This window comes from Emys orbicularis, chromosome 17, assembly GCF_028017835.1.
Source record: "Emys orbicularis isolate rEmyOrb1 chromosome 17, rEmyOrb1.hap1, whole genome shotgun sequence".
NCBI lineage: Eukaryota > Metazoa > Chordata > Testudines > Emydidae > Emys > Emys orbicularis.
In genome coordinates this window covers 19,595,169-19,623,136 of record NC_088699.1, presented here as the reverse complement: position 1 = coordinate 19,623,136, position 27,968 = coordinate 19,595,169, and the positions used below count along the sequence as shown (strand labels likewise).

At 46.2% G+C, this 27,968-nt stretch overlaps 2 protein-coding genes across 2 annotated transcripts; one reads left to right on the top strand and one right to left on the bottom strand.

The window, feature by feature from the left end:
• Positions 1-840: 840 nt before the first annotated feature.
• Positions 841-7,373, top strand: POLR2J (RNA polymerase II subunit J). Its single transcript, XM_065418474.1, has 4 exons — positions 841-965; positions 3,670-3,759; positions 5,902-6,076; positions 7,030-7,373. Exons 1-4 carry the CDS (start codon positions 913-915, stop codon positions 7,063-7,065), a joined length of 354 nt encoding a protein of 117 aa, XP_065274546.1. The 5' UTR covers positions 841-912; the 3' UTR covers positions 7,066-7,373.
• A 444-nt stretch (positions 7,374-7,817) lies between these two features.
• On the bottom strand, positions 7,818-26,406 carry LRWD1 (leucine rich repeats and WD repeat domain containing 1). Its single transcript, XM_065418473.1, has 15 exons — positions 26,327-26,406; positions 22,621-22,855; positions 21,686-21,805; positions 19,443-19,595; positions 18,012-18,155; positions 16,707-17,030; positions 15,732-15,858; positions 15,242-15,351; positions 14,662-14,869; positions 12,652-12,724; positions 12,419-12,559; positions 11,031-11,128; positions 10,010-10,171; positions 9,028-9,152; positions 7,818-8,055 (listed from the first exon to the last, which is right to left on the bottom strand). The coding sequence occupies exons 1-15, from the start codon at positions 26,404-26,406 to the stop codon at positions 7,915-7,917; spliced, it is 2,241 nt and encodes a 746-aa protein (XP_065274545.1). The 3' UTR covers positions 7,818-7,914.
• Between the last annotated feature and the right edge of the window lie 1,562 nt (positions 26,407-27,968).

The window sequence follows — 27,968 nt, the reverse complement described above, 5'->3', positions numbered from 1 at the left end:
AGTAACCAGGGCATATGCCTTCCCATCCACTGTACAGAACCAATGCTAGAAAAATAGCTGTGTATTTGAATGTACAATAAACACCTCTTTTATCATGAGGCCATGGGTTTGCTTTTCATTCCCTGCCAGCATCTCCCTCTGGAGAAAATGCCAATGGGATTTGTGGACACTCAGTTTAGTTCAGGGAGAGAGGTTGTTGGGTTGGATTTTTTTTTTTTTAACCCTTTCAGTTAATTAAATTTACTTTCGTGTTCAGAAATGTGGACCGGCCCGGCCTGCATGTGAGCCATCTGTGGAGTCGGGTCCTGCTGGCACCGCAGGCCCTGGGTGGGGGGCTGCCCGGTGAGAGAGGGTGTGTGCATATGCAGGTTGGCGGCGTTGCCATCCATAACGATGTATTGTGGCTCCATCAGACGGGGGGTGCTGCCACGGCTGAGAGTCACCGTCCACAAAGGCGCTAAGCGGGTGTTGCTAGCAGTGAGGGTGCCCGATGACGGGGTTGGTGACGCTGGTGAGGATGTTGCTACAGGCGCTGGTGTTGCCGTTGGCGACGGTGGTGAGGATGGTGCCATCGAGGCGGGTGTTGGGCATGGTGCTGTTGAGGGCGTTGCCATGAAGGTGGTAACCAGGGTGCTGGCGATGGGGTGGCGCATGTTGCCCGCGGCGCTGAGGTTGCCGGCGGTGACGGGGCTGGTGTTGCTGAGGGCAGCGCCCCTGGGCCGGGCTCAGCGGGGGTCGCTGGGCTGCTGCCTATTGCGGAGCGGCAATTTCTCCTCGCTGCCGGCAGGGGGCGCCGTCGCTGCTGAGTGCCCCGGAAGCGGAAGTAGCGGGCCCCTGGGTGCTCCCGGAAGCGGAACCTGAGCTCGGCGCTGCTGGCAGCGGACGCGCCGCCGGCGCCGTTACCGCCGCAGGATGAACGCGCCGCCGGCCTTCGAGTCCTTCCTGCTCTTCGAGGGGGAGAAGAAGTGAGTGCGGGGGGCGGGGCCCCGTCGCTGGGAGGGCCCGAGTTCGACCCCGCCGAGCCGGGCAGCGCCAGCCCCGCCCCCCTTTCCCGTCGCGCCAGACACCCCCCGAGCCGCGCCAGTCCCCGCCCCCCCTTTCCCGCCGCGCCAGACCCCTCCCCCCGAGCCGCGCCAGTCCCCCCCCCCGGGCCCTCTTCCCCGCCCCCCCTTTCCCGCCGCGCCAGACACCCCCCCCGGCTCCTCTTTCCATCCCCCCCTTTCCCGCCGCGCCAGCCGCCCCCCCCGCTCCTCCTTCCATCCCCCCCCGAGCCGCGCCAGTCCCCCCCCCGGGTCCCTCTTCCCCGCCCCCCCTTTCCCGCCGCGCCAGTCCCCCCCCCCCGGGCCCCTCTTCCCCGCCCCCCCTTTCCCGCCGCGCCAGACACCCCCCCCGCTCCTCCTTCCATCCCCCCCCCGAGCCGCGCCAGTCCCCCCCCCGAGCCGCGCCAGTCCCCCCCCCCGGGTCCCTCTTCCCCGCCCCCCCTTTCCCGCCGCGCCAGACACCCCCCCCGGCTCCTCTTTCCATCCCCCCCTTTCCCGCCGCGCCAGCCGCCCCCCCCGCTCCTCCTTCCATCCCCCCCCGAGCCGCGCCAGTCCCCCCCCCGGGTCCCTCTTCCCCGCCCCCCCTTTCCCGCCGCGCCAGTCCCCCCCCCCCGGGCCCCTCTTCCCCGCCCCCCCTTTCCCGCCGCGCCAGACACCCCCCCCGCTCCTCCTTCCATCCCCCCCCCGAGCCGCGCCAGTCCCCCCCCCGAGCCGCGCCAGTCCCCCCCCCCGGGTCCCTCTTCCCCGCCCCCCCTTTCCCGCCGCGCCAGTCCCCCCCCCCCCGGGCCCCTCTTCCCCGCCCCCCTTTCCCGCCGCGCCAGACACCCCCCCCGCTCCTCCTTCCACCCCCCCCCGAGCCGCGCCAGTCCCCCCCCCGGGTCCTTCTTCCCCGCCCCCCCTTTCCCGCCGCGCCAGACACCCCCCCCCGCTCCTCCTTCCATCCCCCCCCCGAGCCGCGCCAGTCCCCCCCCCCCGGGTCCCTCTTCCCCGCCCCCCCTTTCCCGCCGCGCCAGTCCCCCCCCCCGGGCCCCTCTTCCCCGCCCCCCCTTTCCCGCCGCGCCAGACACCCCCCCTCCTCTTTCCATCCCCCCCCCGGCCCCTCTTCCCCGCCCACCCTTTCCAGACAAACCCCTCCCGGGCCCCCTTCCATTCCCTCCCCCCCCCCCCCGAGCTGGGCAGCACCAGACACGCCCCCGGCCTCCCCCGAGCAGCGCCAGCCCCCCCTTCCCCGCACCCCTTTTCCGCCACGCCAGACACCCTCCCCGGGCCCCCTTCCATTCCCTCCCCCCCCCCCCCCCCGAGCTGGGCAGCACCAGACACGCCCCCGGCCTCCCCCGAGCAGCGCCAGCCCCCCCTTCCCCGCACCCCTTTTCCGCCACGCCAGACACCCTCCCCGGGCCCCCTTCCATTCCCCCCCCCCACCGAGCTGGGCAGCGCCAGCCCCCCTTTCCCCGCCCCCCCTTTCCCGTCGCGTCAGACCCCCCCGACTCGGGCAGCGCCAGTCCCTAAGCCGGGCAGTGCCAGACACACACACACCCGTCCCGCGGGTGCCAGGGATTGCAGACCCCCTGAAACCCGCTTGTGGACTCCTGCTTGAGAACTGCTAGACTAGATGAGCTCTTGAGGTTCCTTCTATCCCTACGTTTCTATTATTGTAAAATCTCAATTGGCAGAAGGACTTGGAATTAGGTGGCAGACCATAAATCTATTTCCAGCTTAGAGATGTTTCATTTTTGTTTCAGTTGTTTCATTGTGTGTACACAGTCCTAGGACATTCAGTCATAAACAAGTATGTCCCAATCAAATCCTTTCATTTCAAACTCCTGCTCTGTTCTGCTGTGATATTTGGTACATATGGCTATGTTTGTCATTTTGCAGCTGCCAAATCAGTGAGACATGCATTGGTTGCATGTTGCACCTTTTACCTAGTCTCTGAGTTGCACAATCAGTCAAAGTTATGGGTTAAGTGAGAAACTTTCAGAAATACAAATGGATTAAAGACAGAAAAAAAATTGATAAGCTAAATCTTCCAAAAAATTATCTGAATTATTAAAGGCAGCGTCTACTAAATAGACAATTTGGCAAACAGCTCAAGTATAAAATGTTTGTGGCTTTACAGTATTCATGAAGTGACATTTAGAAGCTATAATTTAAAAAATGGTGCAACTTTGAGGTTGACGAACTATTCTATATTTCACCCACAGAGCTTTTAAAATTATCTGCTAAATTACCCTTTTATTAGTGCACTGTGCAGAGTAATTTTTGGCACATTAAAAAAATTCTCCCTTGCCAATAACAGTATACAGCTACAGCTGTGTGGGAAGCAATTGCTATTATAGTAATTCTTAAAGAAGTAAACCGGGCTCTGATATTCACTAGTTTTCTTATGTCATTGTTGTGCTGCTTTAGCAAGGCTGTAGGGATTGCATAAACTTTTCCTTCTGATGAATCAAAGTATCATTATGATTCCATATTGACTTCATAACTTTGTTTATCCAAAACTGGTACAAAAGGATCTATCTGGTGTGAATCTAAAGATAACCATTTATGACTGAAAGCATAGAGCAGTTTGGTTTGATTTGTTAGATAACATCACTTGCTTTAATGCCAATATTTTTCTTTTACTCAGGATCACAATTAATAAGGATACAAAAGTACCAAATGCCTGTTTGTTTACAATCAACAAGGAAGACCACACACTTGGAAATATTATCAAATCGTAAGTAAAACCAATTCCTGTTGCATAGTTCTAGGAGTAAAGGTCTAATGGTGAGGCAGTAGCTTACATTTAGCTGGGAAGATTGCCAAGGTGCAGAGTGTGATTCTAACCATAAACACTGGATAACTAGCCGTTTCACTAGCATGTTTGGGTGATGTCTGCAGGCCTATTTGTGGTAGTTACGGATGTGAAATTATGTTCATTGACACCCACTTCTCATTGTGGCCCTTGTTACCACCATGTGTAAAAGTTTGAGCTGGGGTGCGATTCTTCTGCTCGTGTACGCATACTGGTGTTCGCTCCTAACGTGAGCATGAATAGCAGTATGGCCACAGTAGCACTGGTAGCAGCAGCAGACATACCCCCCGGTTTCAGGCAGGTTTGTACTTCTGCCGCTATGAGAGCTAGCAGGAGTATGTGTACATGAGCATGGGAATCATACCTCTAGCGCAGGAGTGGGCAGACTACGGCCCAGGGGCCACATCCGGCCCTCGAGCTCCCGCCATGGAACGGGGTCGGGGGCTTGCCCCGCTCTGTGCAGCTCCCGGAAGCAGCGGCATGTCCCCGCTCCGGCCCTTATGCGTAGGGGCGGCCAGGGGGCTCCGCACGCTGTCCCTGCCCCAAGTGCTGCCCTTGCAGCTCCCATTGGCCGGGAACCACAGCCAATGGGAGCTGCAGGGGCGGTGCCTGCGGATGGGGCAGCGCACAGAGCAGCCTGGCCGTGCCTCCGTGTAGGAGCCGGAGCGGGGACATGCCGCTGCTTCTGGGAGCTGCTTCAGGTAAGCAACTCCCCGAGCCTGACCCCCTCCTGTGCCCCTTCCCCAGCCCTGATCCCCCTCCCACCTTCCAAACCCCTCAGTCCCACCCTCCTGCACCCCAAACCCCTCATCCCCAGCCCCACCCTGCACCCCAACCCCCAATTTCATGAGCATTCATGGCCCACCATACAATTTCCATACCCAGATGTGGCCCTCAGGCCAAAAAGTTTCCCCACCCCTGCTCTAGCACATAGTGTTAGCATATAGCCTCTAACTTTTGGGTAAAGATTGGTTCTTTGTAACACAGGAAGACTTCCCCCCCCCAAGTCAAATTGGCAGTGACCTTGTGGGTCCCCCCCCCCCCCCCCTCCAGTATGTGGGTGCAGGTTGCTTGCCTGAATGATCTGGTTATATCTCACTTTACCGTTTCCCTTGCTATTACTGGGCCTGATGCATCTTGATCCCTCGTAGTCTCTGCCTGTGGCACATAATAGTCTAGTCTTCTGTGGGCTGTAATACATTGGTCTAATGTTGGTTGTTGGGATTAGTGCAGGCGCTGGGGGGTAGTAGTGGCCTGTGATATACAGGAGGTCAGAGTAGATGATCCAGGGACCCCGTCTGCCCTTAAAATATGACTCTCAATCTGGGTGGCAAAGGCCTACTTTTTTTTTTGTAATTTACAAATTAGCATTGTAGCAGTACACACTGATTCTAGTGAAGCAAAAAACTGTTAATTTAACAGTGTAGGAAATTCAAGAATCTCCAGGGCTAAACCAGGTTGACTTCACATGGTTGGACATGGCAGGAGCTAATCCATTCATAGCTGGTGATGCAGAAGGTCTTTTGCGTAAGTCCCTTCTGTAATTTATAAGCTCAGAACAGCAGCATGTGGCCTCCAGTGGTAGGAGTAAATACTGCTAAACTTGGGCTCTCTGCATCAGATTATTGAAGTATGCTTTTGATAGCTCTTCTGCATGGATTTTTGCTGAAAATGATTCTAGTTATACCCTGGTGCTTTGTTCATATGAACACCACTGCTCAGTTCTTGCTATTAGATGCTCTGCCAGTGCTTGCCAAGCATTTCCCATTATCCCTGCTGTTCCAGTCCTGGATCTCTAAGGTAGGAACTGTCAATGCTGCCAAAATGTGCAGTGGTTTTATGAAATGCATGTACTGGCATGGACATAACATTTCCTCTAGCCCTCAAAAAAAAAAAATCTTTATGGAAAAATTCTCCAAGGATTGAATTAGCCTGTTAGAAAGGTGTGATATGTGGCAGACCCAACTTCATGCTTTGGGATCTTACAGAAATTTTGCAGCTAAACTGTTTAAGTCATGTGTCTTGTACCCTCTAAATGCTTCCCCCCCTCCCTTCCCATTTCAGGCAATTACTGAAAGACCCTCAGGTGTTGTTTGCAGGATACAAGGTCCCACATCCTCTGGAACATAAAATCATCATTCGAGTTCAGACCACTCCTGACTACAGTCCCCAGGAAGCTTTCACCAATGCTATCACAGACCTGATCAGTGAACTCTCCCTTCTGGAGGAGAGATTCAGGGTAAGTTTGCTTATCTGGCTAAACTGCGGTGTCACTAATGTGGGGAAAAGTTCTGAAACTGTGACCTGGTTTAAAAATGACAGTTAAGTTACATTTTTCATATGAAAGCAACAGCTGTAAGGTTATGATCAGCCCAATTCAGCTCTGAATACCCATGTGTAAATTCCACTAAGCCGGAGCAGAATTTGGCTGTGTTACCACAGGACACTTGAGATCTTGTTCAGTTTCTCACACACCTTGTCTCTCTCTAGCATTTGCTTTCTCTCCCTTTTCACGGGCGTTTAAGTGTGAAAGCCTGTTGCCTGGAACAGCTTACTTGAAAAATTCTGCCTTTCAACTCTCTTTCTTTCCCATGCCAAGAACTCTTTAATAATACTTTCACTTATGAGCCCTTCTGTAATTACTCCATTCCTTGCTGTACCGTGTCTAACCTCAAATTGTTTGAGATACCATTGGTCTGAAAAACATTTCAGAATAAAGCTATACTGAATTTCATACACTCCTATTTGCTAGTTCCTTAATTGAATCATATCCTTGACTTGTTTTAATATAATCACAGCAACTAATGATATCTCAAAGAATAAAGCAGTTGACACACAGGAAATCCTTTGAAATTTTTCCTCTTTTCATGTAAATGCCTTCCAGTAATTAATAAAATGTAAGGGAAATGTATAAATATGCATTCTCCCTCAGAACATTTCCTGTTTTCCATCAGGAGATGCACATATTTCTGCTGCTGATTTAAACCATTGTTTCTTTACTTGGTTTAAAAGATATTTAATCATATATTCTTATACAAAGTCATCTCTTTAATCTCAAATATAGTTTTTATAGTGATTAATGTTTTGCTCAAATTATTGGTCTTCAAACCCTATTTAGAGAGGAAATAAATGAGATCACTTTCTGGTACAGAATTCCTTTAAAACAGGTTATCTATTTCTTGTGTTTTACAGGTTGCCATCAAAGATAAACAAGAAGGAATTGAATAGAAACATGAAGCTTAGAGTGGACTTTTTTTTTTTTTTTTTAAACCTGGATTGTGTTATAAATAAGTTTGCTTTCATTATAGTGGGTGTGACTACTTCGTTGAACAAGTTCTTTAAGGATTCTTTTAAACTTTTTCAGTAAGAATTAATGTATCTAATAACAGTGGCCCTAAATTCACTTATTTTTAGTTAGTTTGCCCAGAGAAAGCAGTATTTTGATTTCTGTACAGGATAAATTATTTGCAGGTAGGATGGTAAGTGTCTGAGAAGTCTTGTAGCAGTTGAGCTATTAAACTTTTTTGAAAGCTGTGTGTAAAACTTCCACTTGCTCAATCCATCATTTACTGTCAGTGAGTGTAGAGCCTTTGATTACTGTTATAAAGACGTAAGACCCCATGAAACTTAACAGCTGGGTAGTTCTCCACTTTATTTTGTCCTGTGGAGCATGTTAGTTTTTTCACCATGTAGTATTGGGCTTAGTAGCTGTACTTCCAGAACAAGATTAACTGCTGAGCTATGGTAGCTAATCTATTCTTGTACCACTGATGCCCCTCCTAGATCTATGGCAGCATTCCCTCCCATCCCCAGAAGTCATCTCTTCACTACCAAGTTAACAGGTATTACGTTTTATTAAGTATCATATTTCTATAAAACAAATACACAAATTGTGAAAACTCACAGTAAAAGTAATTGGGTATTGTCAATGACAGGATGTGTGCCAAGTCCCTTTGCGTTTTCTCTCTTGCATGATAAGGGCTGGTTTAGAAAACTTCATGGTTACGCTTGGAAACAATCACTAATACTGCACTATTTCAAAACATCACAGGAATGAAATTTTCCATAAAGAACAAGCTATGTTTTCTTCCATACAGCTGCTATATTTACGCCAGTTAAAGCAATAAGGTAAGTGAAAGTAGGGTCTGTCACCACATTGTTTATTAAGACTTCAGTCAGCAGCTCTCCATTTGCTCGAAGCTCTGGCCACTCAAGAATCTAGCAAGAGAACAGATTAGTTCAGAAAAGCTTGTACAAAGTCAGTCTTGGTTTGGGTTTACCTCCGTTTAGAAAGGAAAGGTAAACGGGTGCAGTCAGAAAGCTACAGCTACCCCCCCCTAAGTCTTCACTGGGGGAGGGTATAAAACACTGACCCCATAGTCCATCCCTTTATACATACCAGTTGTGGTAAGATTACATAAAAAGTTTGTAAGTAAATAGGGTTGTGGAGTAGCTATTGGCTAACAGCATGCAATGGCAGTAGTCTGGAAGAGTCACCTACGAAAACTACATGCTAACAGTTAGGGCCTCAGTCGTTGGGAGTATATCAACTCTGATCTAGGACAGTAAACCTATTATAGAGGATTATTAGAGATGTAAGCTAGGGTAACCACATAGATTTTCAAGTGCATGGAAAAAATTAAATGGTTGCCTCTCAAGTTATCTAAAATCTCTCTTGTTCAACAGCTTTAGTCTTAACTCAGGTTTTGATACACAGTGGTTTAATAGAGGAAAGACAGTAGGTAATGCGGGGAGCCCTGCTAGAGACCAGCTGTTTGGGGGGGGTGGGGATCATCAAGTTTTCAGAGCTGGTGGTGAAAAAACATCAACTATAAATTGGTACTGTCAGGACTTAACCTTTTCCTACTGAAAGGCTTCTCACATGCTAAGAATTACACTATCCAATGGCACCAGAGCGTGGGAAAGGCAGAGACTTAACCCACATTTAGTTCCCTGCTGACTCTAACAACCCCTTTTAGAATTAAATTGAACAGTCTGAATTTTAAAAAATTTTCTTAAGAGCCATCTAATGAGAGACTTACAGTGCTGTTAGTTACTTTCATATGCTAACATTAATGATCAGATTTAAACTCAAATCTGTACAGTTGTTAAGTAATTTGTCTTATGCCTCCTGTTTGCACAGCCTCACTGATGGTGAATATCGTTCAATATAAAAACCAAAAGGCCTACCTGTGTGGGAGCTATTCTGTTCTCTGAGCGTTTTCCCTTGGAGGCCCTCCAGGCTGAAGAGTGCTTGCTGAGATTGTACATCCACACACTTCCCTTTTCATCGCCACAGAACACATACTCTGCTGCTGCAAGAGCAAAGGAACCAGGGCAGTGTTGAGATTTCTGATGGCCAAGACCAAAACCTCCTCGACCCTCTACCACTCATTAACCTGATGTTCCTCTTCTTGTGGCAGCCATAGCTTAAGATGGTGAGACAGAGCCCAGTATAATGAATGTCACCTTCCCGATGAAATGTATCCCATTCCTAATTGCTGCAGTGTGTTAAGTAAACCCACCTTACAAAATTCAACTCCAATTATTTTTATGGGCTAGTCCAATAGCACCACCTTCATATGATATGACAAATGATGAGTGGATTTTGGGCTCAAGCTGGTATGTTTTTATGACGATTTTGCAAGGCTGAAATAAAGTGGTTTTAACATTGGTCTTGCACTGCTGGTGTCCCCATTGTAATGCTCAGTTGGGTGCCTCCAGCAGACAGCTCAGAGCGGTGGCCTTTGGTAGGAGGCACTCCTTTCAAAGTAAGGCAGTAGGAGGGGAAAGAGTGTAGATTATTTTAAGATTTAGGTTCCTCCCAGAAATTTGTCACTATTATGAGGGCCGGGCAGAAGTTCTACCACCAGTTTTAAATGCAGCACAAATTGTAACATACTGCCCACCTGTATAGTGAAAGCACCCCTCATTTTAAAGTGCTTTGCAGACGTTCAGAAGGTAGCTATTAGCATTTTAGAGGCAGCATCAGAATAACTGAGCAGCAAGGCTGGGCATAAAATCCTTACCCTGCCCAAGGTATCAGGTAAGTAAAGCAGAAATGGCAAGGTCTATTACAAAAAACAACTTGTACCTTCCAAGTCCTTCCCCAACAGTAGCTTCTCGAGTCCAATCCAGCCTTCTCCATTGTCAGCTGTAAAAGTGGGCTTACCTGGGCAGGTGCTGAGGGTAAGGTAGGGCAGGTCTGTTGTAGACCACTCCAGTTCAGCTAGAATCAGTGCAGGTCGTGTTCTGTGACATGATTTCCCCTGTGCCTCAAACGATTGGCTCCAGCTCCATAAGTAGATAGAGCCTGTCTTAGAACTCTTAGAAACTGGAGGAGAGAGCAAAAGCGTATCAGGAATGACACACTTATTTCAAAACACCCAGCCCTCTTGAAGTACTGCTTTTCTGACAGTAACATGGCTCCCTATTACAAAAGAAATCTAGTCACCATGTGTGGTGATAGCTGAGGGAGCTTTCTAGCCACGCTGGCCTTAAGCAGACTGATTGTGTGAGACTAAAGGAAGAATTAAACAAACTTGATTTCCCACCCAGTAGTACTTTAAAGCAGCACCCAAGGATGCTGGAGCTGCTCTGTTAGACAATATAAAACTGGAGCTAGTGGGGCCTGGGAAGCAGCTGCTGAAAACAGGAGGCCAAGGAACAGCTGGCTACTATAAAGGCTAAAAGGTTGTCCATACTGAGAAGTTTAGTGCACAGCAAGGTAGGGTGTGAATTTACAACACGTTAGCTACACTGCACTAAAAGTGCCCCAGGCTTTAAAGTGCACAAAGTTACTTAGTGGGAGTGTCCACACAGGGAGTTAGTGCGAACAGGCCCATAGAGCTAAACCCTGCCAGATTTCAGGGTCCCTGAACCAAGAAAGCATTTTCTCCAGTTCTATTCAACACCCAAAGCAAGTACAAGCCATCTGCCTTGCATGGCTAGAGGCTCCTCCTTATATTAAGAATGTAACATTACCATATTCACGGTATATGGCTCCAGTCCCAAATCTGCCCCAGCCCAAATATTATAAAACCTACTAAAATGTTCACAGCCACAGCTGTAGTACAAATTAAAATTGTTCCAGTCTTCCTGAGACCAGGGAGCATGACTTATATTGTGTGTAGGAAGTAACTGTGCTTATGGCAATCTGCCTCCAACTAAGAGGGAACTGAGTTCATGCTTACCCACAACATCCTTGTTCAAAAAAGCCAATCCATCCACTCTGTGGGAAGCTGTCTCTTCTCCCTCATCATTAGGAAACTGGAACGCCACTTCAAAAGGCCTGATGAAAAATTGAGAAGTTAAATAGCGGTCAGCTACCGAATAAACAAACATCTCCAAGCACCACGTGACCCGTTAAATGAGACAGTCTCACAGAGTTCAGTGATGCAAACATAGCGTGTCATCTAGCCCTTCCCCGTGCCTAGGCAGGCTCATTCTCTAATACGATCTAGTTTTAGATGTGCCAAGAAATAGGCCTCCTATTATGCTGTGATAATCAGGTCCTGACACCCAAAGGGAAGAACAGAAGGTTTAAACCCCCAACAATGAGCACGTGAAGTAACTGATTGTGTACTGTATTGTTGTACTATCAAAGTGTATCAAGTAAGGTCTTTTATGAAAGCCTGTAATGTGCTGAACTTGACGGTTTTTATGAGAGATGTATACATACCTGCACTACAATTTCAACTACATCTCCCAGCATGGAGGCATCTCCTAAGCCAGATATTTTCAAGAAACTGGCTTCAAGTAATGACCCATTGTCCAGTCAGGAAGAGACAACGGTGGAGCATTAGAGTTAATGAAAAGCCATCCATCCAACCCAGCTATAAAGTTAAGAGGGGATTTACACACTGAATAAACCCTGGACTAAAAGGGGGAGGGGAGTCTTTCAAAAGTAAGCTTGTAACTGAGAGACAGACTCGAGGCAGGAGGCTGTCTGTGAAACCTGTATCCCCCTAGAGTTACAGGGTACTGGGGGAACCTGTTCAAAGGCATTAGGTAAATTGTCCCTTTTCTAAAACATTCTCTAATGTAGAAGTGGAAAGCCTGAGGTTAAGCCTTTGTCATTTGTGTCTGTTTGCTTTCCCTTACTATTTCATCTCTGAATCGGTGGTTTTTCTATTAAATGAACTTTTTGTCTGTTTTTATCCCAAACAGGTCTCTGTGGTGCTAGGAATGTGGGTGCCAAAGCGAATTGATAACTGAGGACTGGTTTCATGCCTTTGGGATAACGAACCAGAGGGGGGCAGTTTGAGTGTCTGGTAGTTAAGAACTCAGGGAGGACAGATCTGTTGGTGTCACCCTCCAAGGAGTAACTAGCCTGGTGAGAGCCAGGTGAAACCTTGTGCTTTGGAGCTCGCTACTGGAGTCAGGGATCTGAGCATCATACGTGCCAAATAACTGCTCTCTATACCTCTTGCTGGGGTCCACCATCTTGTAAGAGCTGGGGAATTATATCCATATCTAATAGGTTTTCCTCATCTCAGCCCTCTATAATCAAAATCCCAAAGCCCTCAGAATGCTTATGGTTGTGGAAAGTGAATTTGTGTCCCAGGCCCATGGTTCTTACCTGCTCTTCTGTGGCTTGTCCAGTCTAATATCCCAAGCAAAGCAACCGTCTTCACAACCAGCCAGCAGGAACTGATCTGGGCAGGATGGGACCAGGGCAATCCGTAATGGAATAGAGGACACTTCCAGCACCATCAGTTGGCTGGCAAATAAAATGGACACTTAGTCCAACCTCCTGTAACAGTTGCTTCTCAGGAGAATTTAACAGAGTGAATCTTGTTTCTGAACACTTACCTTGCTTTGAAGTTGTAGTCACAATCTGGAACCCCAATATCCCAGAGGCCAATTCTTTTGTCATAGGATGCAGCTGTGGGGGACAAAAAAAGGTACCACGTAGTTACAGACCATTACTTGCCAACTTTTCTTTTTGTTCCACTTAAAAATTCCACCTGGATCACATGACATGACACTGCACGTGAGAGGCCATTAATACAGCATCAGCCATATGGGCTTTGGCCCAACTAACAAAGCAGCCCAGACCTATCTTGTGTGAATTTACTGCTGGTGAAGAGTGCCAGCTTCCTAGCTCTGGGGCCCTTTATCCACAGCACAGGCAGTGTAAGCTTCTCCCATACCAAATCTGTCTTCTCAAGGAAGCTCTTCGAAGGGGGAAAGGGAAGTTAGTTTTCCAGGCCTCTGAGAAGGCCAATAAGAGGCAGTGTTGTTTTGGTTACTTGTCCCAATGGACTGCGACCCACCAGTTCTTTCCACATCCTTTATTAATCATCATCGAACCTCCCATTGTGGACGCTAGGCCCCAAGCACAAAAGATTTTAAAATCTTTTTTGGCTTTGAGAGCTACGTGGTACATTTCCAATAGATTATTCGGAAAATAACTCAGACCCCAATCAAATGATTGCCCTCAAATTGCCACTACCTGGGCACCAGACCGTCCTTCAGGGAACAACTGTTAACCCCTGCAAAAAACGCACAACTCTACAAAATAAAATGGCCCTGCCTCCATTCTGGGTCCCTGTGGTTGCCAACTAAGAACAATTCTCCGGGTGAAAGTCCCCCTCAGCTGAGAATGATAATCAGATAGAGTACCTATCTACTGAGCTGGCGAGGCTCTTGTTTTTAAATTCCTGAGCGTACTTTTGCCACATGTCTATTAGTTTTGGATGCTTCCAGAAGTTGGGCACCCAGAACTGGAGGATTCCAAGGTTAGTGGATGCTTCTGAAAGTTTAAGCCTTCATGAATTCACGTGGCACTGGGCGCACAGCAGGATGAGAGTCATTTCAGACGCAAGACAATGTACGGAATGCGAAAAAAAAGAGGGGTTGATCTATATCGGGGTCGGCAACCTTTCAGAAGTGGTGTGCCGAGTCTTCATTAATTCACTCTGATTTAAGGTTTTGCGTGCCAGTCATACATTTTAACGTTTTTAGAAGGTCTCTTTCTATAAGTCTATAATATATAACTAAACTGTTGTTGTATGTAAAGTAAATAAGGTTTTTTAAATATTTAAGAAGCTTCATTTAAAAATAAATTAAAATGCAAAGCCCCCCGGACTGGTGGCCAGGACCCGGGCAGTGTGAGTGCCACTGAAAATCAGCTTGCATGCCGCCTTCGTCACGCGTGCCATAGGTTGCCTATCCCTGATCTATATGTTACTGGACAGAAAATACAACTGTAACTTGTAACCCAATGGTTATTACTGGCTGCTCACTGAGCACCAAACCGCGCTCTCTCTACCCAGGCAAAACTCTCCTCGATGTCAAGATCTGGCCCTGAATAAGGTCATTAGTAAGAGTGAGTAAAATCAGAGGTTGCTAAATTTATTTAACAAGTAAAGGCACTTTATTGATCTGAAGCAATCAAGCAGCCCAGGGTAAGCTCGCTCATTTGACATGGGGACTGAGTCACAACTGACCCACAAGATGCAGCATGGTCTCACCCTCCTTACTCCTCGGCAGGGAATGGTTGGGGTTTTATGTGGTCTCGGTGGGATGGCCGCCCTCACGGGCGAGACACTGTGGGCCTCTAGAGCCAAAAGCCTGAGCTGCTACCACTTGAGCGAAAGAATCAAGGCTCTATAGCAGAAGGCTGTAACAACTCCTATCCTCTGTGGATAGACACCGAGGGGAAACTTGTACCACACGCCCCAGTGAGGTACATGTGCGTCTCAACACTCCTTCACATCAATACCCACCTGCTCCAACATTGACGACCATGAAATGCCTCCTTATTTGGAAGCAAGGCCTTTTCCCTGCTACTAGAGAGATGGAGAACTGGAGACTTACTAAAGAGGTGGGTCTCGCAGGTTGGGCTGAAGCAGGCTGTAGCAATGGGCTTTTTGTGAGCCTTTATCTCTCCATAGCAGAAATCAGCCGATACATGAATCAGCTTTACAATTCCTCTTCTTCCGGCTGCGGCCAGGATATTATGTTTTTTTTTCCGACCGTCATTAGTTACCATGGTCAGAGTTGTCCAAGCAACGGTGAAAAACTCCTAGGACAGAGAGAGGTGAGAAGTTGTGAAAGGTAACACAGGAGGATGGCTGTGAGGTCACAGATTAGAGAGCAATCTAGGGCACCAGTGAGAAGCTGCATTTTGAAATGACATGAATATTCAGTCAGGGGCCATGCATGTCAGACCAAACTTAAAGGGAAGAAACACACTGCAAAAGCAGGACATGGATCCTTCTAGGCTGTGAAACAGATTCAGCAGCCAACAAGTGGGGTAGCTACGTTTTACCCCGTATTATTATTTTCAGCATCAACAAATGACATTTTCCGTCTGTACCCATCATTTTAATGCCTGTCCACCCTTCTAACAGGCTGTTTTGTAACACAGTTATCGTCACTGTACTCACGCCCCTACCTCCGCAGGAACTTTATACTTTTTCAGCACGATTCCGGTCTCGCAGTCGATAAGACAAACAGATTCCCCTCCACACGTGGCCATGGTTCTGGAGGTGCTCACTACAGGGTCTGAAAGGTGAAAGGAACTGGTAAGAAATCCCAGGGCTTGTTGTTAGACCTCTGCTTATTATACTAATCGTAATCATCTCTCTGTTACCCGAGGCTCCCCCTGTCTGTGCGGTACTGGAACAATTCTGGGGGCTGGCATCTCTAGGGAGGTTAACTTGACACAAAATTCACACACGCCAACCACAAGAGAATCCTGATCTATTTTATAGTCAAAAATATAAGTAGGTAGCAGTGGAAACTACTGCTTGAAAGTGGAGGGGTCTAACTCATGAGTCAGTTGGGCATCATGCCCACCAGACCCTTCAAAAAGGGTTTGTGGAGTCATTCTGTGAAGCCGGCCCACTGCAAAGTGCTCTCCAGGTGCCTTTGAACAAACTCACCTTTCCTCGTCCCAGAATCCAACGGCGGCTCGAAGACACAGGACCAGAGCTGCGTTTTAAAATCCTCCCGGCTGTTGCCTTTACTGTGACACTGAAGAAAATGCAATGGCTCCAAACTGATAACTTCCTGCAATAAACCTCGCCGTTAGAAAACATGCGCCAGGAACGGGAATAGAAGATCAGAAGCCTTCTACTCCAAGGCCTTGTTTAAACAGGACATCAGTGACTAGATCCAGAGGCAGATGGATCTTAGGGTTTACCCAGCCCCCGTCACTGCAGCTAGGAGTTGAAATACAGTGTAAAAAAAAAGGGCAGAATACTTCCTATAAAAGGGATCCGCTCTTGCCTACATAGGTCCCAGCTGCTTGTACTGGTGTGTTAGACACCTAGTCATCATCTCAACCTTTGGGAAGGTTTGCGTATAAATTGGGAGATCTGCACCAGTCTCTGAAGGGGATCAGACTAAAGGCTGCATTCTATTTCCTGAGGTCCCACAGCCTCAGATCCAGCTGCTAACCCTCTCTCTCTGGGCCTCCCTGCTTTCCAAGTCCTTAACAGTGTCTGGACATGAAGTGTTCCAGGCAGCAAGGCACTCCCTTAGGTAGCCTGGCTAGAGTCCATTAGGGTTTTGAAGACAAGGGCTCCGATCCTGCGCTATATCCAAGTTGGGCGGAAAGGTGGCTTTATGCCCCAATCATGCTCCCCTTATCCTAGGACTGGCTGAGAAATGGGCCAGTTCCTGCTGTATGTTAGAGCAGTTTCAGGGCTGCTTACATTTATTTCCAGACACTTATGACACCAAGGGGTTGCTCGGCTAGGCAGGGATCAGTGGGGCACTGTACATCAGGGAAAGCTGCGTGAATTGTTAAGATGCCTTGAAAGAGCAGAACCTTCCCATCCCCCCATCTGAACGTGGATCCCCTCTGTATGCCCAAGAGGCCAAAAACCAACCCCAAAGGAGAATGATCAATGTACCTTGTCTTCTAGGTTCTTGACCGGGGTTATGGTCAGAACCCTTTTGTCCTGCTCCTGGCTTTTCTGCTCCTCTGTCAACTGGCTGGATCTTCTGTGGCTTTGTCCTTTCGGAGGCTGTTCTCCATTCCTGTGAGTCTCTTCGGCCACCTTGGCCTGTTGGTTCGATGCTCTTGGTCTATCGGGAGTTGGGTCATCCTGTGAATGGCTGGACTTTCTGGGACTAAGCACTACTTCCTCCTCAGTGTTACACTGGGACCGTGGCCTTTTGCTCGCAGATCCCGCTGTTGAGTGATTCCCTCTTCTCTTGCTGGGGATTAATGTGACCTACAAGACACACTGGCAATGTACTGGGTTGTTTCCCGCCCCAGCCAGCATACAGACAGCTTGTAATACAGAGAAAGTCTTCACCCAAAAACTGATTCCCTTAAATGCCCAGAGACTGGGCTCCTAAATCTGGCTAGTATTCTGGGATACTAACCCTGCCTTCACATTCCTGGGAAAGCTTAAAGCTGGCACCAGATGAAGGTGCCACTAGCTTGCAAGGTTTGTTAAAATAGGATAATACCTGAGATGCTGCCTGAGTTACAGAAGGGTAAGTTTTGGATGCAACTGATGAGTATTGTTGAATTTGTAAGAAAATCAATTAAAAAATAGAAGTTAACAAAACCAACCCCTCGTTTCAATTAGGATTTCTGAAAGTCAGCATGCAGCTGCTGCATATCATCCCAGAGGTGGTTGCACTTTAGTGGTGGGTGAAGCAATCCCTGTATTGACGGAGAGGCAGCCTGGTCCAGTGGCTACGGCACTGGACTAGCAGTTAGGAGACCTGTTTCTGCCACTGACCTGCTGTGCCCCTATTCCCCCTTTGTCTTGTTTTTTTAGGTTGTAAGCTCTTCGGAGCATGGACAATCTCTCATTATATACATATACATCACCAATCACGATGGGGCCTTGATCTCAGGCTGGGGCCTCTAAGGCCACTACCCGAATACAAATAATTCATAACAGCAGCATTCATTTTGTAGAGGACTTTAAGTTCCTTCTCGCTCAAAGTAAAAACATAGATGGAATGAGCTGTCTTTACTTCCCTGATGAGGTTGCAACTGAATCTGCTAAGATCTCCGGGCTAGGGATTCCTTAGTAGAGAAATATACTTCTTGAATGCAGGTTTGTTACATCAAGATCATAAAGCTGACCTCAATGCCGGGTGTAAAACCTAACTGGAAAAGCAGTAGTGCACGGTCCCTACTCTTTAATGCAGTATTCTTTTAAAAAAACAAGAAGAATCCCCTGGAGAATCCTTACCTGCGCAATATCATCATCTCCCACCTCCCTGGGGTTTTCTGTAGTCTCCTCCTCATTATCATCCATCCTTTCTTGTGTTTCAGGGTTTGTGTTCTCTTCCTGTCCCAGCATGGATGCCAGCAACTCCTCTGCAATCATTTTCACCTAGCATTGCAAGTACATTTTTAAAAGGCATCACTTAATGGAGGACAAAGAACAAGAACATCCTGACTCAACTATGCAATTAGAGTTTGTAATAGGGGAGGGTGTTTTTAACCTTTGCTTCCATTAGATATTTTGTGTGTACTTACTGGCTGGTGGAAGGACCCTGGGCTGACAGGCAGGGAGACTGTAGCCCTCTCTTTAGTCACAGAATTTGTCCAGTATGGGAGGCAGCACTGCAAGACGCCCCATGCTGCCACCCTCCCGTGCCTCATTCCTGATCTGGAGGTACCACGGCTAGGAGGTTGGAATTCAGCCTCATTCGGTCTACAGCCTCTCTGCTGAGGCTGCTAGCAACCAGGGTCAGTTACGATCGTTTAAAGACGGCTCTTTTTAGAGTCCGAGAAAGGAGCAGGTGCTTGGCAATACAGTGAACCCGGAAGCAATACGGGTGACGCAATGAAAAGATAGCCAATTGAAACCAGTTATTAGCCAAAGACCAGTGCATCGGAGCAGCAATTGCGACTCATCGACCAAGGGGCGCACCTGGACACCGTGAATGGCTAGTGATAGATACTGGTGAGCTGGGAGACCAAAGTGCACAGGCAGAGATGAGAGATCAGGGTGAACTGTCTGCATTAGCACAGCAGAGTTCTGCAACATGTGGTGAAATACAAGCCTGTTTGACTGCAATCTTAACCTCCACGTAGGACTTCTGCCAATACGTGTTTTGTTTTACTGGGTATGTCTGTGCCACGTAGACCAGGCACCCCACTCTGTTACTGATGCCAATGGCGTCATCTGAGGAAGGAATGCAAAAGCAATAAAGCTAGACAAAGAACAGATGGAAGTCTAGGGCACATGCCATTCAAATACTCAAACAAAAGGGCACATTTCCCTCTGGCGATATGCACACAGCGGCCATTAGCTTTAATGGGAGCTGTGCAAAATGAGCGGTGAATACACAGTGGTTGCCATTAAAATCATTTGCCACTTGCAATGACTACCGTATTTCTAATACTTAATTACTATGAGTACCTTAACTACTGGCGAGTAGAAAACAAAGACAGTAAAGACCATCACTCCATCCGGAATGGAATGTATTGCTGGCGCTTGTATAACAGCCACAGTTAATTAGCAACGAAAACCAAAGACGGATACTGTCGTTTGCAGGAGCGCCCCTGACCCAGGAATCATTAGATCAGTTTAACCTTATGAGTGCACAAAATGAAGCTGCAGAATTCTGGTGTCGGGCAACTCAGAAAAAGCTCAGAAAGATTGGACACTTACCCTCCATCGGGTAAATTCACCGAGGGAGCTGGGTCCGTATATGACGTGGGTTTGTGCAGACTTCAGAAACTTTTTCCTGATGAACTTCACGTGCTCGGCTGAATACTTCTCAGGGAGTTGGCTTCGGAAGTGCCTCTCCCAGTGAGCTGTGACCTAGGCAGAGAGATTTGGTTTACTGAACTGGATACTTCATGGAAATCAGAAGGCTCCCTACTAAAATTGCTCCAGAAATGGCCAACCCCTAAGCCCAGACACTGCTCTGTCTGCCATTTCCTTGATCAGGTGCTTGTATATGATCTCAGCTCATTTGGGAGGGGGAGGGGGAGGGGAAGGAGGATTTGTTAACACATTTTGCATTTGTGTTTTTACTTTAAAGAACACGTATGTGTTAGAAAGAGGCACCCTGGAAGCATTTGCAAATAAATGATATATTTACATAGCACCTTTACTCCTGGGACACGTGTATTTTTAGGTCTCATTGTGTAAGCAAGTAGTTTTTAAGTGAGGTGACACAAGACCAATCAGACTCCTGAAAGGGGTACATTAGTCTGGAAAGGTTGAGAACCACATACTTATGGGTTGTTGCAGTAAGCCCAGAGAAGCTGAAGGCCCCTGACACACACAATCTCAGCCAAACCCATTTACTACAGGATGCAAGGGAATCTACTCATAGACTCATAGACTTTAAGGTCAGAAGGGACCATTATGATCATCTAGTCTGACCTCCTGCACAACGCAGGCCACAGAATCTCACCCACCCACTCCTGTAACAAACCCCTAACCTATGTCTGAGTTATTGAAGTCCTCAAATCATGGTTTAAAGACCTCAAGGTGCAGAGAATCCTCCAGCAAGTGACCCATGCCCCACGCTGCAGAGGAAGGAGAAAACCCCCCAGGGCCTCTGCCAATCTGCCCTGGAGGAAAATTCCTTCCTGACCCCAAATACGGCGATCAGCTAAACCCTGAGCATGTGGGCAAAACTCACCAGCCAGCACCCAGGAAAGAATTCTCTGTAGTAACTCAGATCCCACCCCATCTAGTGTCCCATCACAGGCCACTGGGCATATTTACCGCTAAAAAGATCAATTAATTGCCAGAATTAGGCTATCCCATCATACCATCCCCTCCATAAACTTATCAAGCTTAGTCTTGAAGCCAGATATGTCTTTTGACCCCACTACTCCCCTTGGAAGGCTGTTCCAGAACTTCACTCCTCTGATGGTTAGAAACCTTCGTCTAATTTCAAGTCTAAACTTCCTAATGTCCAGTTTATATCCATTTGTTCTTGTGTCCACATTGGTACTGAGCTTAAATAATTCCTCTCCCTCCCTGGTATTTATCCCTCTGATATATATTTATAGAGAGCGATCAGATCTCCCCTCAGCCTTCTTTTGGTTAGGCTAAACAAGCCGAGCTCTTTGAGGGCTGTCAAATCCCCCCGGCACAAAGGGGAATTCCAGGTGGGAAGATCTGCCAGCTTTGCAGCCCCTATACACCAGCACAGCTGGTAGACAGGTGCTGCTGGGAATCCCAGAATCAGGGCCTATGTCTTTTAGCGCTGAACATGCTGGTTTAAATTGGGAGAAGTGGATGGTCATGAAGGCTGGGTGGAGTGAGTGTAAGGAGACTAAAAAACCAGGAAAGCAATCACGAATTGATTTCAGAGAACAGGAGGCCAGTGAAGGGGTCTCTGAAGTATTTACAAGGACTGTTCACACTGCAGATGAAACTGCTACCGTATGCTGCCGGCTGCCAGCATAGTTTCAATGGCAAAGTGGAGGACAGCGGCTGAGGCATTAACCTGAATATTGTATTGTATCTACCGTAGAACCTCTGAGTTACAAACACCAGAGTTACGAGCTGACCAGTCAACCACACACCTCATTTGGAATCGGAAGTACACAATCAGGCAGCAGCAGAGACCAAAGAAAAGCAGTAAATACAGTACTGTCTTAAATGTAAAATACTAAAACAATAAAGGGAAAGTTTAAAAAAAAAAAAAAAGATTTGATGAAGTGCTTGTTTCATTTAAATTAAGATGGTTAAAAGCAGCATTGTCTTCTGCATAGTTAAGTTTCAAAACTATATTAAGTCAATGTTCAGTTGTAAACTTTTGAAAGAACTAAAACGTTTTGTTGAGAGTTATGAACAACCTGCATTCCCGAGGCGTTTGTAACTCTGAAGTTCTACTGTAAGTCTAAGCTATTTCTTAGGCATGCATGGGGAAACATTACACATCTTACCTTGCTGGTCAGCTCTCGGCTGTTGACAACTCTCACATGATTAGCTAATTTGGTGACATCCTTGCCATTGAGTAGCCGAAGATTTTGTAAAAGAAACATGACCTTATAGTCATCATTGGTCTAGAAAACAGATAAAATGTTTCAGTTATGGTAACACATGTATGATATTCCCTTGAACAAATAATCATTGTTTGTTTTTAAATTACAAAACCACCAGGAAGGAACTGAAGATATTTATTCCACAATGGGCACTTAATAAAATAATTTAGCACCACACAAGACTGCCCGATCAAATATGCTCCATTTACAAGTAAAAGCTTTTTCCTGACTTCCAGCCCTGGAAACTCAACCTGGGGTCTGAAAATCAAGTCGGGCTTTTTCCTGTTAATACATCACCACGACTAAAATCTCTGCCAGTAGCTACACCAGAGAGAGTTGTGCAGATATGATGGCTGGCAGAATTTGCTTCTGCGTGTAGAACTCAGTTAACTCTTCTGTTGATGACCTCCCTGGCTCTCCCACAGTTGTGGCACGTCTGCAGCGTTATGTGGAGTACAAAGTAGCAAAAGGGTTTTTGTGGTCCCCGAGATCCCTTTCACACTTAGCACTTCCATAGAGTTTTCCATCTTCAAAGCGTTGCACAGAGGAGTGATGTTAGAACACCCTGAACAAGCAGCCCTGGGTGGGAAGTTTCCTGTAGCTGGCCTAATGACTAGAGCACTGGTCTGGGACACGGGAGACCTGGCATGCTGGGTGACCCTGGGCCCTCTGTGTGCATCAGTTTCCTCATCTGTACAATAGAGATAATGCTACTGACCTCCTTTGTAAAGCACTTTGAGCTCTACTGTTGAAGAGTGCTATATAAGGTACTATTATTATTTACTTCCCACTCAATATACTGCTTATCACCTAAGGATGGAAACTGTATCACTCACTGTCAGGTACACATTGTTTTCATAGTTTAGCTCCTCCAGCAGCGGGAACTGCTTCAGGACAGTCACATCTTCCAGTTGGTTGTTACTGCAGTTTAGGACACGCAGGTCTGGCAGGCTTAGATTAGCAGGTAGCTTGTCCAACAGATTATCAGAGAGATCGAGATTTTGCAGATGTCTCAGACGGGAAAACAACCGGGGGTCCAAGTCTCCGGTCTTTAACTGCAGCTTGGATAAGCTGAAACAAAACAAAAACAGAACACATGCTGTCTCCAGTTCCCCAAAGGTAAGGACAAAGGTGGACACATCTGACTTTTAATGGATATAAAGTCTCATTCTGCTGCACGTCTCACTCAGGCAAAACTTGCTGAGTAAATCTCGCTGACCCTACATTAACTTTGGAGTGTAGCGCTACAGGTTTCAAGCATAAATCTGAAGACGACAAGAAGAGAGTTGTTAAGTGTAACCACAAGTTTGGTGGGTGAACAGTAACCATTGCTAACATCTACAGGCAAAACCTGCACCTGTTACTTACCGAGAAAACATAGCCATTTGTGACACTCCCAATTCACTGAAAAGAAACAGTGGAATGACTGTATCTTAATTCCCAGGCCATGCAGTCAGTGGCTCACTACGAAACATGTTATTGTTCCTATGAACACCTATCACCCATACTATTCCATATCCTATAATGATAACAATTATAACTGTAGCAATTTTGATGCATCTCTGTTGCTGAATTCTTTGGGTTCACATCTTTCAGAGTCCACACTTAACTTCCGGAACACTATTTCCAAAAGAGAAATAACATAGCAGAGTTACTCTCTCATCAGACTGTGTCTGTTGTATCCATTTACATCACATACATGGCAGCCAGGCCCACAGAATGCATTATACACCTCTATCCTGATATAACATGAATTTGGATATAACGTGGTAAAGCAGTGCTCCGGGCGGGGCGGGGCTGCACACTCCGGTGGATCAAAGCAAGTTCGATATAACGCGGTTTCACCTATAACACGGTAAGATTTTTTGGCTCCCGAGGACAGCGTTATATCGAGGTAGAGGTGTATTTTTCATGCACCTCAAAGCACTTCCCTCTCTAACCACTAAACCATCTTGCCTGGGATCAGCCCCTGGGCAGTTTTCAAACTGACTGACTGACTTTCAAAAAAATAAATGATGTTTTACTTTCAATAAATAAAATAAAAATCAATAAATAAAAACACGCTATAAAAGTGTTCCAATGTGGAATTCCACCTCCAAGCCCATGATGGCCTGAGGTACAGAAAGGGCAGAATCCTATTCTAGAACAAGCAGAGGTTTAAGGTAGTTGTGAACAATTGGTCCTATAAAAAAACCCAAACAGCTGTTTCATCCCATTGGAGAAATGGGAAATTCTCTTTCTATGGGGATAGAGAACCTTTCCCACCTGACATATCATGAGAATTGGGGTCAGACTGGTCTAGTTAAACCTTTACATTACAGTCCAGATTCCGATCCCCTTACTCACAGCAAGTAGCACCTTACTCCGTGAGTGGTTCCCATTATAGACAATGGAGGAAAGTGCTATTTAATGTAAGGAGATCAGAAGCCGGCCCTCCTTAAACAGTTCTGCAGTAAAATACATGGCATATGCAGAATATACATGGTGGCAAAGATCTTACAACTGCAGATAATATGACTATCTGATTCTTGCCTATTCAACCCTATAATGCTGATAAAGCCCCTGTACCCATCACACAATCAAGTATTGCATATTTTATAATGTACGTGCGTTATTTCTAGGGCTGTCGATTAATCGCAGTTAACTCACGCGATTAACTAAAAAAAATTAATCACGATTAATCGCACTGTTAAACAGAATACCAATTGAAATTTTTTAAATATTGTGGATGTTTTTCTACATTTTATATATATTCTGTGTTGTAATTGAAATCAAAGTGTATACTATTCTTGATTACAAATATTTGCACTGTGAAAGATAAAAGAAATAGTATTTTTCAATTTACCTCATACAAGTACTGTAGTGCAATCTGTGTCCTGAAAGTGCAACTTACAAATGTACACTTTTTTTTGTTACATAACTGCACTCAAAAACAAAACAATGTAAAACTTCAGAGCCTACAAGTCCACTCAGTCCTACTTCTTGTTCAGCCAATCACTCAGACAAACAAGCAACAGAGAGTCCTGTGGCACCTTTAAGACTAACAGATGTATTGGAGCATAAGCTTTCGTGGGTGAATACCCACTTCGTCAGACGCATTCACGAAAGCTTATGCTCCAATACATCTGTTAGTCTTAAAGGTGCCACAGGACTCTCTGTTGCTTTTTACAGATCCAGACTAACACGGCTACCCCTCTGATACTCAGACAAACAAGTTTGTTTACATTTGCAGGAGATAATGCTGACTGCTTCTTATTTACAATGTCACCAGAAAGTGAGAACAGGCATTTGCATGGCTCTTTTGTAGCCAGCATTGCAAGGTATTTACGTGCCAGATATGCTAAAAGTTTGTATGCCCCCTCATGCTTCATCCACCATTCCAGAGGACATGCTTCCATACTGATGACGCTCGTTAAAAGAATAATGCGTTAATTAAGTTTGTGACTGAACTCCTTGGGGGAGAGTTTTATGTCCCCTGCTGTTTTACCCGCATTCTGCCATATATTTCATGTTATGGCAGTCTCGGATGATAACTCAGCACATGTTGTTCATTTTAAGAACACTTTCACTGCAAATTTGACAAAAAACAAAGACGGTACCAATGTGAGATTTCAAAAGATAGCTACAGCACTCAACCTAAGGTTTAAGAATCTGAAGTGCCTTCCAAAATCTGAGAGGAATGAGGTGCGGAGCTTTCAAAAGTCTTAAAAGAGCAACACTTCAGTGTGGAAACTACAGAACCAAAACCACCAAAAAAGAAATCAACCTTTTGCTGGTGGCACCTGACTCAGATAACGAAAATGAACATGCGTCGGTCCGTATGTTGGATTGTTATCGATCAGAACCCGTCATCAGCATGGACGTATGTCTGTTGGAATGGTGGTTGAAGCATGAACGGACATATGAATCTTTAGGACATCTGGCACGTAAATATCTTGCGATGCCGGCTACAACAGTGCCATGAGAACGCCTGTTCTCATTTCCAGGTGACATTGTAAACAAGAAGCAGGCAGCATTATCTCCTGCAAATGTAAACAAACTTGTTTGTCTGAGTGATTGGCTGAACAAGAAGTAAGACTGAGTGGACTTGCAGGCTCTAAAGTTTTACATTGTTTTATTTTTGAATGCAGTTATTTTCTGTACATAATTCTACATTTGTAAGTTCAACTTTCATGATAAAGAGATTGCACTACAGTACTTGTTTTAGGTAAATTGAAAAATACTATTTTTTTTTGTTTTTTTTACAGTGCAAATACTTGTAATTAAAAATAAATATAAAGTGAGCACTGTACACTTTGTATTCTGCATTGTAATTGAAACCAACGTATTTGAAAATGTAGAAAACATCCAAAAATATTTAAATAAATGGTATTCTATTATTGTTTAACAGTGCGATTAATTTTTTTAATTGCGCAATTAATCATGATTAATATTTTTAATCGCTTGACAGCCCTAATTATTTCATATTCCAATGATACTATTTAAAGAAAGAAAAAGAGTTGGATTCAACTGGAGTTTGACGAGAGTCTGGTTTGCACTTACTTCAGAGTCTCAATCTTTCGTAGCCTAGTAGATCTTGGAACCGCTCTTTCCAAAAGAAGCTCTGTAGTAACTTTTGACATTTTTAATTTCTGCCCCTTTCCTGGAAACACAGGGCCGTCAGCAGTAGACTGTCTTCTTGGCACCTTCCTGGTGAAAGAAACAGGAATTAGGGGGAATCCTTTAAAACTGTGTCCCAGCAAGAGAAAGAAAAAAAAGTTATGGTGCAACTACCCCTTGTTGATAAAGCTGAAATCATTGGGTAATATTAGCAACCCAGCCTTGCAAAACAATCAAATTCCACTTCACCTGCCCTGACTGCAATGATGATAATAAAAACACTAGTGATACTTTGCTCCCCCATTAAAAGAAGTTACTCCTTACAGGTGAGTTGTAGCCTAGATCGTAAGCTGGTGCAGGGACCACATTTTAGTTCTGTTCGTACAGCACCTAGCACAACAGGGCTTGGTCCATGACTAGGGCTCTTAGGCGCTACCGCAATGCAAATAATAAACAAAGTCTGCCTACTGCAAGGTTTCTTCCTCTGAAGCAAGTGTTACTGGCCACTGGACTACACAGACCACTAGCTGGATCCAGTCTGGCAAGTCCCAGAATTGTGCAAAGCTGGACTAACTAGTTGATTCCCCTATCCAAAGGGAGAGAAGGTACAAATGATAATGTCCATCACCTTTGATGGGCACTAATTTCTCACAGGGGAAAGAAATGCTAATAGCAATATTGTAGGTTATTAGGAAACACATTGCTGTGGAAAGGGGAAACGACACATATAAAAAAATACTGTGTACAGTGCCAGAACAGCCTTATGGAACTGCTGTTGGGGGTACTGGGCCTTGGTTTAGCTTTCTTTCCAGCCCTCGTTCTAAAGGAAGGGAGTACAAAAAGAGCTATTAGGCCATGATCATGACCTGCCGTCTAGTCCCATTGTTGAAACGGAGATTAGGCTGCAAGTTGATGAGAGTATGTGGGGCCCTGAGCAGTCACTTGTCTTGCTTAAGAAGACTTGCTACAGTCAAGAGCCAGCTGTAGGATCTGTTTGGGACCAACACTGTTGCTTTTGTTAAAATCAAGGCTTTGCAGGCTCAACAGCAGGGAGAATCTCTACATTTCAAATAATAATTTTCCCATTTTATCCAAGAATTAAAAGCATTAAACCTGACACTTTAGTGTCCATTTATGGCCTAATCCAGGAAGCTGCAGAGCCCCCTTCATCTCCCAGGGCAGTCAGTGGGAGTTGAGTTTCTGGATAGACAGACAGACCCCTAGATACTGATCTCACCAAGCTCAATATATTCAAACCAACCATAAACTCCTATGTCAATTATGAAAGTCCAAACAGTTACGAGCTAAAACCAGGGCAGGCATAGCTGAGTTATGAGCCATGGCACCATGTTAGAAACTGTGCTGATGTCTCAGACACAGCTGTGTCACACTGTCATGGGCCACATTATGGGTCACACTGGGGCCATATCATGGACCATCTCAGGGGCTCTGTCACCACTGAGTTACAGATCACACTATAGTGACTGCATTACAGGCTTTGCTATTACGTTACAGGCCACGTCACTGTCATGTTTCACACAGCCACGTTCTGGACTAGCACTCACTCAGGGACACATCCTTGGCC

What these genes read in the sequence shown, in the direction of transcription:
- POLR2J (XM_065418474.1), top strand. Translation starts at nt 913, where the DNA reads ATGAACGCGCCGCCGGCCTTCGAGTCCTTCCTGCTCTTCGAGGGGGAG. An exon ending in CTCTTCGAGGGGGAGAAGAA is followed by an intron (nt 966 to 3,669) that starts GTGAGTGCGGGG and finishes TCTTTTACTCAG; the next exon opens with GATCACAATTAATAAGGATA. An exon ending in CTTGGAAATATTATCAAATC is followed by an intron (nt 3,760 to 5,901) that starts GTAAGTAAAACC and finishes TTCCCATTTCAG; the next exon opens with GCAATTACTGAAAGACCCTC.
- LRWD1 (XM_065418473.1), bottom strand. Translation starts at nt 26,406, where the DNA reads ATGTCAAAAGTTACTACAGAGCTTCTTTTGGAAAGAGCGGTTCCAAGA. An exon ending in GCCGAGAGCTGACCAGCAAG is followed by an intron (nt 19,596 to 21,685) that starts GTAAGATGTGTA and finishes CTCTCTGCCTAG; the next exon opens with GTCACAGCTCACTGGGAGAG. An exon ending in GTGAATTTACCCGATGGAGG is followed by an intron (nt 18,156 to 19,442) that starts GTAAGTGTCCAA and finishes TTGCAATGCTAG; the next exon opens with GTGAAAATGATTGCAGAGGA.